Below are 11719 nucleotides of genomic sequence, written 5' to 3'. Positions count from 1 at the left end.
GAATGCAACTGTGCAATCTTGGCTCACTACAACCTCTGCTTCCTGGGTTCAAGTGATTCTCCTGCCTCAGCCTCCCAAATAGCTGGGATTACAGGTATGCGCCAGCATGCCTGGCTGCTAATTTTGTATTTTTTAGTAGAGACAGGTTTTCTCCATGTTGGTCAGATTGGTCTCGAACTCCCAATCTCAGGTGATCCACCCGCCTCAGCTTCCCAAAGTGCTGGGATCATAAGCCACTGCACTCGGCCTCTTTTTAATGTATTCAACCCCAGACTTTTCTCAGGTACAGAAAACTTTTATTAGTGACTTAAAAACAGTTGATAATCTATTAATTTCATTATGTTGATGAAGTTACCACCAGAGCCTATTAAACCACTCTAATTTGGACTGGTTGCTCTCTGTCTTTGTACAGGTGCCCTCTTGCTGTCCTCCTTCACCATGCTAGAGTTCCTTTCCTCTCTTTCTTGCATAGGATTGCTATAAAATAAATGTTTGTGTCTCCCCTAAATTCATACGTTGAAGCCTAATCCCTAGTGTGATAATATTTGGAGGTGGGGTCTTTGGGAGGTGATTAGGTCATGAAGGCAGAGTCCTCTTGAATGGGATTAGTACCCATATGAAAAGACTGGAGGAAAAAAAATAAAATAAAAAGGCCTCAGAGAGTTCCCTCACCCCTTTCACCATGTGAGGACACAGGAAGCAGGACCTCACTAGACACTGAATCTGCTAGCATTTTGATCTAGGACTCCCCAGCCTCCAGAACTGTGAGAAATAAATTTCTGTTACTTGTAAGCCACCCAGTCTGATATTTTGTTAGAGTTATCTGAACAGATTAAGACAAGGATCCCGTTTCCTGGATCATGTGCTTTTCTCTTCCTTAGAGAAATCCTTAAGGAGTTTCCTGAGAAAGAGTGCATAGAAGGTAAATTGTTTTGGACACTGCATATCTGAAAATATCTATCTTTACTGTTGACATGGCTGGTAAAATTCCAATCTGGTAATCATTTTTCCTTTAAATTGAGGGCTTAGTTTCTTTATTCTAGCTTCCATTATGGATATTGAAAATTCCAGTTTAATTCTTTATATTTTGTATGATTTTTTTTTTTTCCTTTCTGGGAAGCCTATAGGATCTTTTCATTTCCTCTAGTGTTCTGTTATTTCACTATGACATATCTTGGTGCTGGCACTTGATGGGCTCTTTTAATATGCAAAGTTATATTTTTTAATTCTGGGAAAACTGATTTAGAAACTTTCTGATGATTTATTCTCTAATTTCTTTGTTCATTCTTTCTGGGACTTCTAGGGTACAGTTATTGGGACTTCTGGATTAATCCTTTAATTTTCTAATAATTGTTTCTTTAATTTTCTGTTTCTTTGGCTTTTTGCTTCTTTTTGCAAGATTTCTTTAACTTTGTCTTCTAATCCTTCTATTGGATTTTTCATTTTCATGATCTTAATTTTTACAAGAACTGTTTCTGTGAAGCATCTTTTTTCATAGATGTAATATATACTCTTATCTCTTTGTAAGAAAGTTAATGATGCTGTACTGAATGCTATGGATAAGAAAATAATTTTAAGAGGAATTTTAATAGTATTTCTTTTGAAAGAGTTTCTTTTGCTTAATGTTTGCTTTCTCTGAGTTAGTTTTTAAAATTTCAGTTTGTTTTAGTCTTTGTCTGTGAAATTAGACACTTTCCCTTAAAAATCTATTGGTTTTTTACTTTCTGCTCTGAATTTAAGAATAGGGCACTAGAAAGAGAATTGGAGGTTCTATATGCTTAGATATAGCCTATTGACTATGGTCTTCATTGTAGGGTTATCTGACTAGAACATTTTTTGAGGCAGCTCCTGTTATTATTTATTTTTATCATATTTTCTCTTAGCCTGGTCAAATTCCCTAGGACAGTGGCCCCCAACCTTTTTGGCACCAGGGACTGGTTTTGTGGAAGATAGTTTTTACACAGACTGGGGCTGGGGGAGGATGGTTTCAGGATGACTCAGGCACATAACAACTTATTGGGCACTTTATTTCTATTATTTTTACAGTGTAATATGTAATGAAATAATTATACAACTCACCATAATATAGTGTCAATGGGAGCCCTGAACTTGTTTTCCTGCAACTATACTGTCCCATCTGGGGGTGATGGGAGACAGTGACAGATCATCAGGCATTAGATTCTCATAAGGAGTGTGCAACCTGGATCCCTCCCATGCATAGTTCACAAAAGGGTTTGCAATCCTATGAGAATCTAATGCTGCTGCTGATCTGATAGGAGTTAGAGCTCAGGTGGAAATGTGAACAAGGGGGAGTGGCTGTAAATACAGATGAAGCTTCACTTGTTCACACGGCCTGGTTCCTAACTCCTGCCCTAGAAAACAATCACTTCCAATCTGATGCCTCAAAAGCTGTCTGGCTGTCAGCAGCTGCGGGAGCTGTGGAGAAGGAAGACTGGTGGGTATCTCAACATTTGATAAACACATTTTTTCATGTAGTAGCCACCCCAGACCCTTTCTCAATTGCACCTGGTATCCCATTAAACCCATTCCAGAGGCTCTGTTTTATCATCATCGGAACAGCTTCCAATCTTCTGCCCAGGTGAGAGAGGGCAGCTGCTGACACCCAAACAGCTCTTGAGGCAACAGATTGGAAATGTGTGTTTTCTAAGGCAGGAGTTAGGAAACAGGCCATACAGCAGGAGGTGAGTGATGCTAAGTGAGCAAGGAAAGCTTCATCTGTATTTACAGCCACTTCCCATTGTTCACATTTCTGCCTGACTCCACCTTCTATCAGATCAGCGGCAGCATTAGATTCTCATAGGAGTGCAAACCCTTTTGTCACCTACCTAACCAGAAAGAGAGAGGGAATCTATGGGTCTTCTTAAACAGACTTTAGTAATCATCCTATTTTTGACTTCACCTTTACCTTCACCTTTAGAGGTTCCTGGCATCAGCAGACTCTGTTGGCAGGGAAGGGGAGTAAGAACAAGAGTGATGTAAATCAAATTGCTTCTCAGTTTTCCCCATTGCTGACTTAGCTTTCTCAGGTGCAATAAATATTTCTACTTTTTTATCTGCCTGCCAAAAAACAGAGTTTTATTGTTTTTGTCTTAGATACCATTCTGTTTGTTCTAAGGCTTATGCCTTAAATCACCCACCATCATTTAGTGGAGTGGAACTAAATACCTGTGTTCAATCCACTATCTTTAATTAGAAGACCCTGAGTCCTGTTTTTATTATTGTTGATGTTTTTAACAAAGTGTTAACATGAATATTTTCTGTTATAGACTCCACAGACACTTTTTCTTTTCAGTCAGGGTCTCACTGTGTTACCCAGGCTGGAATGCAGTGGCGTGATCTTGGGTCACTGCAACTTCCACCTCCTGGGCTCAAGCAATCCTTCTACCTCAGCCTTCTGAGTAGCTGGGACTACAGGCGCGCACCACCACACCTGGCTAACTTTTTAAACTTTTTGTAGAGATGGGGTCTTTCCATGTTGTCCAGGCTGGGCACGGACTTTTGAGAGGCACTATAATGTAGTGGTTAAGAGTACAACCTTGGAACCAGATTGCTGGATTCATGTCCTGGTTCCACCCCTTATTACATATCTTTGGGCAAGTTCCTTAATCTCTCTATGCCTTAGTGTTCTCATTTAGAAATGAAAATGGTAACAGTAAACATCTCATAAAGTTGTTTGGAGAACTAAATATGAAGTGTTAGAAGACAGTTTTGCATGTATTAAGTGCTCAACAAATGTTAGCCATTATTATTTGAGTGGCTACATATGTTCCATTAGATAGTGATAACTCAATTGGCTATTTTTCTATTACTGGACATTTAGGTTGTTTCTAACTTTTCTTTCTTTTTTTAATTAGTAAATATTTAGTTGTAAACATCTGTTAACATAAAACTTTTTCTGCATTTAGGATTTTTTTCTTTTGAATAGGTTCTTAGATGTGGAGTCAGCATAGAATAGTTTATGACTCTTGAGACATTCTAAATTGTTTTTTGAAAGGATTGCTTTCATTTACATTTCTACCAGAACTGTTTGAATGCCTCTCTTACTATTTATTTTTACTAGTACAGTACTATTATTTTTTAAAAACCTTTGCTAATTTGATAGGTAAATGTGTTAATTAATTAATTTATTTATTGAGACAGAGTCTTGCTGTATGGCCCAGGCCAGAGTGCAGTGGTGCAATCTTGGCTCTCTGTAACCTCTGCCTCTCAGGTTCAAGTGATTCCCATGCCTCAGCCTCCCTTGTAGCTGGGATTCCAGGCATGTGCCATCATACCTGGCTAATTTTTGTATTTTAAGTAGAGACGGGGTTTCTCCATGTTGACCAGGCTGGTCTGGAACTCTTGGCCTCAAGCAGTCTGCCTGCCTTGCCCTCCCAAAGTGCTGAGGTTACAGGCATGAGCCATCACACCTGACTTGGTATTATTTTAATATAACATATACTTTTTTTTAGATTACCACTGAGGTGCTCACTTTTAATTCAAAGAAAAAAGAGTGATTAATTTTATCTTGCATTTTAGCTCATTTAAAGATGTATGGTAATCTATTATGGAAAGCTGTCATTTATTAACCTGCATACATTCTATTTTCTTTTTTTTTTTTTTTTTGCCCCACAGAAAGGCATAATTGGAAAATGATAACATAGTATTTGTATAGTACAGAGAGGCAAGTATAGAACAGAAGAGGCAACTCTTCACAGGTTGCAACCAGCCCTACATGTTTTGGTTTTCCCAAGCTTTGCCTAGCAGTTTGCAGTACTGAGAGAATCAATGATTGTTAATATCTGTAACATGTTCATGGAACATGAATACTTGTAATATATTCATGGAACATTGTCCTAGCACACCAGCTGGAATGCTGGCCCAGAGATTATTTACTTAAGATCATAGGATTGATCACCATGTGCTTTGCTTATTCGCTCCTTCCATAACACTCCTAACTCCAGTTACACATTTTTAAAGTTTATCAAATGGAGAAATACTTAATCTTCTTAATTACTTGTTCTGGTTCATATTTTGGGAATATTTGCGTGATTTTAGGTATTTAGCATCAGTTTTCTTTGATTCTTAATACAAAAGATTACAACTGGCCTCAAATTTCTCAGTTCTATTGTTAAGGCCAGTTTATAGTGCTCGCAGTTTTGTGTAGTTCTTTAACTTAGCATTTGATAAATTAAGACAAGAAAACAAAAGATATTTTTCTAGACAAGATTTAAATTTCCAGTACATAGTTTAAAAACACCCAGTGGAAGCTTCTTATTATGGCTTCCAGCGGGGTCCCGGTGAGCGCTGCGTGCTTGGCTAATGAAACCCCCGAAATACTAGACAACGTGGGAGATTGGCTTCGGGACGTCTACCGCTTTGCCACTGATAGGAAAGACTTCTGGAGGAACTTGATCCTCAGTTTGGGACTCTTTGCTGCGGGAGTTTGGCTGGCCAGGAACTTGAGTGATATTGATCTCATGGCACCTCAGCCAGGGGTGTAGCCAAGTAGACAAATGGAATCCTGTGCTGAACCTGAACCTTCCAATAAACAGCCTACAATCTGTGACCATCACAAGATGTGCCCTGATGGCAGCTGAAGTTTGATTCAGATGGGCACTTTCCTTTTCCTTATCCCTGCCTAGTTTCCTTTTGTTCCTTGAGTCCACGCAGTATTCCATTCTCTGGTCAGCATACAAGTTTAAGCTAAAGTATTGCCTCTGTTCTGTAAAGTTCTGTACAAAGTTCCTAAGCTTCTCCAGGGGGTGATCTTTGTTCTTGTCCTGAGAAATAACAATGCTGTTTTAACAAACATTTGAAATAAATACTGCATACAAAGACAAAAAAACAAAACAAAACAAACAATAAAAAAAACACCCAGTGACCAAGTGAGCATTTGCATGCTCATGTTAATGTATTTCAGTGGTTGTCACATTTTAGTGGCTTGTTAAAACACAGGATTGCTGGGTCTTATCCCCACTTTCTGACTCAGTAGATCTGAGATAGGGTTGAGAATGTACATTCCTAAAAAGATCTTAAGTGTTGCTAATACTGGTCCAGGCACTGCACTTTGAAAACCGCTTATTTATTTCATAATAACATGAAATGTTTTTGTTGTTGTTTTAACATTTTTGATTATTAAGCAGATAAGTAATATGATCTTTCTGCTCTCAACGTAGAGATACTGTTCCCAGATTCCACAGGTATTTGGCTAATGATTTTGAATGTAGAGCATTTAAGATAGTTTATATACAGCAAGAAACACATACCAAGTCAAATAACAAATGTACTTTAAAGTGTATTTCTGATAAATGAGTAACATTTTGACATTGACTTCCCATAGAAAATAGAAGGAACACTTTGATGAAAATAATTTAGCTTTCTTTATTAATAAAAATCACAAAAAATGTAGTAAATCTCTTAAATCACTACCTTAAAATCTCTTTTGTAATATGTTGGAATATGAGTAATAGATACATCTATTCAAAGAAATATGCCTTTCTTATAAAATATTAGTAATGTTTAAAATATCATTATTATATGTAATAATAACTTCTAAAAAGGCTCAATAGTATTGAAAGTGAAATCTGACATGGTTGTAGATTTTTTCCGTATTTTATTCAGAATTATTCATTAATTTACCCAATTAGGGTTGTTAATCCAGATAAAAATCTTTTGTAAGCCTTCAACAGTGCTGGTCTTTTAAAGTATTTTTACATTAAACTTAAAATTTATTGTCAGATTAGGAAACAGTTTTAGAAAAACTGATTTTTATTTCTTCAAGGTGACACAGTGATGGGGCTGGGTTCAGTGGCTCATACCAGTAATCCCAGCACTTTGGGAGGCTGAGGTGGGCAGATCACTTGAGGTGAAGAGTTTGAGACCAGCCTGGCCAATATGGCGAAACCCTATCTTTACTGAAAATACAAAAAAAGTCTTTGGACTTCTCTGGGGCCAGCAGCCGCCCAACCAGGGGCCCGGGGCCACGGGCTCAGCCGACTACCATGGGCTCTGTGTCCAACCAACAGTTTGCAGGTGGCTGCGCCAAGGCGGCAGAAGAGACGCCTGAGGAGGCGCCGGAGGACGCGGCCTGGGCGGCGGATGAGCCTCAGCTGCTGCACGGTGCAGGCATCTGTAAGTGGTTCAACGTGCGCATCTGTAAGTGGTTCAATGGCTTCCTGTCCATGACTGCCCGCGCCGGGGTCGGCTCGACCCCCCAGTAGACGTCTTTGTGCGCCAGAGTAAGCTGCACATGGAGGGCTTCCGGAGCTTGAAGGAGGGTGAGGCTGTGGAGTTCACCTTTAAGAAGTCAGCCAAGGGTCTGGAATCCATCCGTGTGACTGGACCTGGTGGGGTGTTCTGTATTGGGAGTGAGAGGTGGCCAAAGGGGAAGAACATGCAGAAGCCAGATCAAAAGGAGACAGGTGCTACAACTGTGGAGGTCTAGACCATCATGCCAAGGAATGCAAGCTGCCACCCCAGCCCAAGAAGTGCCACTTCTGCCAGAGCATCAGCCATATGGTAGCCTCATGTCCACTGAAGGCCCAGCAGGCCCCTAGCACACAGGGAAAGGCAACATACTTTCCGGAGGAAGAAGAAGAAATCCACAGCCCTGCCCTGCTCCCGGAGGCCCAGAATTGAGCCCAGTGGGTGGGGGCTATTCTTTTGCTATCAGGAAGTTTCGAGGAGCAGGCAGAGTGGAGAAAGTGGGAATAGGGTGCATTGGGGCTAGTTGGCACTGCCATATATCTCAGGCTGGGGTTCACACCATCACCCTTTCATCCCTCTAGGTCGGGGGAAAGGGTGAATCAAAGGAACTCCATCCATGCTCTGTCCAAATGCAAGTGAGGGTTCTGGGGACAACCAGGAGGAGGGAATCACCCTACAACCTGCACGCTTTATCTGAGGCTCCATCCCCAGAATTTCCAGCTTTTGAAAGTGGCCTGGATAGGGAAGTTGTTTTCCTTTTAAAGAAGCATGTATAATAATAATTCCCATGCCAGAGTGAAATGATTAAGTATAAGACCAGATTCATGGAGCCAAGCCACTACATTCTGTGGAAGGGAATCTGTCAGGAATAAGGCAGTTTTTTTTTTCCCCCCCCGCCACATCTTATATCCTCATACCCACTTTTGGGATAGGGTGCTGGCAACTGTCCCAAGCAATGGGTAGTGATGATGGCAAAAAGGGTGTTTGGGGGAACAGCTGCAGACCTGCTGCTCCTACACTCATCCCGCCCTGTTCTGGGTCAATGTGATTTTATTTATTTGCTCCCTTGGATACTGCACCTTGGGTCCCACTTTCTCCAGGATGCCAACTGCACTAGCTATGTGCGAATGATGTATCTTGTGCATTTTAACTTTTTTTTTCCTTAATATAAATATTCTGGTTTTGTATTTTTGTATATTTTAATCTAAGGCCCTCATTTCCTGCACTGTGTTCTCAGGTACATGAGCAATCTCAGAGATAAGTTGGCAGCAGCTCCAGGTCTGCACAATAGGAATACTTTTTGTTGTTTTTGCCACCGTGGAGAGCAACTATTTGGAGTGCACAGCCTATTGAACTACCTCATTTTTGCCAGTGAGAGCTGGCTTTTCTGCCATAGTGTCCTCTTGAAACCCCCTCTGCCTTGAAAATGTTTTATGAGTGACTAGGTTTTAACTGGGTTGCCCCATGACTTGATTGCCTCCTACTGGAAGATTGGAAATTAGTCTAAACAGGAAATGGTGGTGCAGAGAGGCTAGGAGAGGCTGGGCCAGGTGAAAGGCCCAGAGAGGAAGCCAAGATTAGGTGAGGGTTGTCTAATTCTAGGGGCACAGGACGTGCTTTACATCCCAGATCCATGCTTCACCAGATTAGATGAGGCCTACCATGCACAACAGGGTGTGTGTGTTCATAAAACTGGAGTTGGTAAGGATAAGTTTTAAGACCATTACCCCTGTACTTAATCCTGTGCTGTCAAGGGATGGCTACATGAAGTAAGGTCTAAAATCCTTAACCTGTCAAAATTCTTGGGTTCCAGGAAGACACACAAGCAGGGCTTTGTGGTGCCTGGGGCCCATGTCCTGCCCTGCTGCAGTAGTGATTAGTAGTGTCATGGTAGCTAAAGGAGAAAAGGGGGTTTCGTTTACATACTGTGAGATCACCGCAAACCTACCTCACTGTGTTGAAATGGGACAAATGCAATAGAACACATTGGGTGGTGTTTGTCTGATCCCGGGTTCTTGTCTCCCCTAAATACTGCCCCCCTCTAGTTATTGTATTTGTCTGGGCTTCGTAGGACTTCACTAATTTGGTGATTGCTAGGTGGCCTAGTTTGTGTAAATATAATGTATTGGTCTTTCTCCCTGTTCTTTGGGGTTTTGTTTACAAACTTTTTTGTATTGAGAGAAAAATAGCCAAAGCATCTTTGACAGAAGGTTCTGCACCAGGCAAAAAGATCTGAAACATTAGTTTGGGGGGCCCTCTTCTTAAAGTGGGGATATTGAACCATCCTTTCTTTTGTATTCCTCTTTACCTATCAGACCAGATCTTCTGTCCTAAAAACGTGCCTTCCACCCTGCCCTCTTTTCTGTTCACCCCCAAAAGAAAACCTACACACCCATACTTGTACACATTTAATGCTTGGAGTGTCTCCACAACTTTTAAACAATGTATGCAAAAATCTGGAAGAAGTTAGAAACCCTCCATCCCTTGTTCCAGCCTCCTGAATCAAGACCAATAGATTTGTTTTAGTGAGCCACCATGTCCGGCCGACCATTTAATGATGTACTCATGACAAATACTTAAGACACTGCTGTAGGCCAGGCGTGGTGCCTCACGCCTGTAATCCCAGTACTTTGGGCGGCCGAGGTAGGTGGATCACGAGGGCAGGAGTTCAAGACCATCCTGGCCAACACAGCGAAACCCCAACTCTACTAAAATACAAAAAGTTAGCCAGGCATGGTGGTGTGTGCCTGTAATCCCAGCTACTCGGGAGGCGGAGGCAGGGGAATCACTTGAAACTGGGAGGTAGAGGTTGCAGTAAGTTGAGGTGGCGCCACTGCACTCCAGCCTGGGTGACAGAGCAAGACTCCGTCTCAAAAAAAAAAAAAAGAAAAAAAAGACACTGAAAGACACTGCTGTATTTTAGATGGATCAAACCTACTTAATTATTAATCCTAAAGTAGAGAGATGCAATTGGGGGCCTTCCATGTAGAAAATGGGATCAGGAGGCCAAGAAAGGGAATATGAATGTATATCCACGTCACTCAGGAACTTTTATGCAGGTGCTAGAAACTTATGTCAAAGTGGCCACAAGATTAATAGGAGATGAACGAATGTAACTCCATGTTTACTGCTAGAAACCAAAGCTTTATGTAAAATCTTGAATTTAAGGGAGGGAGGGTAGGAAAGCCTGTACCTGTCTATCCTTTTCCTGATCCCTTTCCCTCATTCCTAAACTGCAGGAGATTGAGCCCCTTTGGGCTTTGGTGACCCCATCAATGGGGTGTGTTTCTTTGATGGTTGATTTTGCTGTACTGGGTATTTCCAATTTTCTAATCATTTATTAACACATGCTGACTCTTCCCTTCCCTTCTCCTTTCCCTGGGAAAATACAATGAATAAATAAAGACTTATTGGTACTTAAAAAAAAATACAAAAATGAGCCAGGTGTGATGGTGCATGCCTATGTCCCAGCTGCTTGGGAGGCTAAGGCAGGAGAATCACTTGAACCCAGAAGGTCTTGGAGGTTGCAGTGAGCCAAGATCACACCACTGCACCATTCCTGCCTGGGTGACAGAGGAAGACTCCATCTCAAAAAAAAAAAAAAAAAAAAAAAAAAAAAAAAAAAAAAAAAAAAAGGTTACATAGAGAAAGTAATCAAGTTCTTTTCTCAAGTCTAGGACTTCTGACTTTAAGTTCAATGATTTTTTTAAACAATCATACTCTGTAGAAAGAAATACTTTATAAACTTCAGAGAAGCAATTTGAGGATCAAAGGAAAAATATAAGTGAAATTGCTTTGGTGGTAAGGGATTATATATATACATATGTATATGTATATGCTGTGGGGTTGGGGGAGTGAATGAAAGAAGAGTAAAACAGTTCTTGCCTTTCAGAAACATCCCATTGGAGAGGCAGACTGAATATACAAAGAACTGGAGAATTCTTGTTAAACTCTAGTGTTGAATTTAAGCACACAACATTAATTTAGAAAATCGAAGGATTATTGTGGTTTAGAGTGGTCAGGGAAGGGTTTCTAGAGAAAAGAGGCCTTGAAATGGGCTTAAAAGATGGTTAGATAAGTGGAGTGAGTAAAAAGTTATTCTTGGTACAGAGGAAAAATCAGCATGGATTAGTAGGAGATAGTAAGGACACTAATAGAGGAAGTCTTTTGGGTGCAGAAGATTAAAGTTGAAAAGGGGGATGAAACTAGAAAATGGGGAACCCTGAAATTTTAGGCACAGACATGTGGGCTTGATTTGTATACAAAAATAACTCTTGAATTTGGAAATTGATGAGATTTAGGTGATGTTTTGCAAAATAATTCCGGAGAAAATATGCACAATAGATTGAAGTGGGAGAGAAGATTAAATAAAGGGATAACAGGAAAAGGTGATTATAATTCATGTCTGAGGTAATGAGGGTCTGGATAGATTGATAGCAGTAGGAGTAGTAATGCAGAATGAATCTAAGAGCAAATTAGAAGGAAGAACAAACATGTCCATTTAGAGATT

General features: G+C 40.6%; 2 protein-coding genes and 1 pseudogene across 2 annotated transcripts in view; all 3 read left to right on the top strand.

Moving 5' to 3' along the window:
* CCDC73 (coiled-coil domain containing 73) overlaps nt 1-11719 on the top strand; it is a 162988-nt gene that overhangs the window by 10526 nt on the left and 140743 nt on the right. The gene's annotated exons all lie outside the window — the stretch shown is intronic.
* LOC108293069 (mitochondrial import receptor subunit TOM6 homolog) lies at nt 5266-5845 on the top strand. Its single transcript, XM_037733386.1, has one exon. The coding sequence runs from the start codon at nt 5280-5282 to the stop codon at nt 5502-5504; it is 225 nt and encodes a 74-aa protein (XP_037589314.1). The 5' UTR covers nt 5266-5279; the 3' UTR covers nt 5505-5845.
* On the top strand, nt 6951-7641 carry LOC108293067 (annotated as a pseudogene).

The sequence above is a fragment of the Cebus imitator genome, unplaced genomic scaffold (genome assembly GCF_001604975.1).
Source record: "Cebus imitator isolate Cc_AM_T3 unplaced genomic scaffold, Cebus_imitator-1.0 Scaffold521, whole genome shotgun sequence".
Classification (NCBI taxonomy): Eukaryota; Metazoa; Chordata; class Mammalia; order Primates; family Cebidae; genus Cebus; species Cebus imitator.
This window is presented reverse-complemented; position numbering and strand designations above follow the sequence as displayed.

Bases quoted from the DNA above. Each gene is read 5' to 3' on its own strand.
- LOC108293069 (XM_037733386.1), top strand. From the start codon at position 5,280: ATGGCTTCCAGCGGGGTCCCGGTGAGCGCTGCGTGCTTGGCTAATGAA.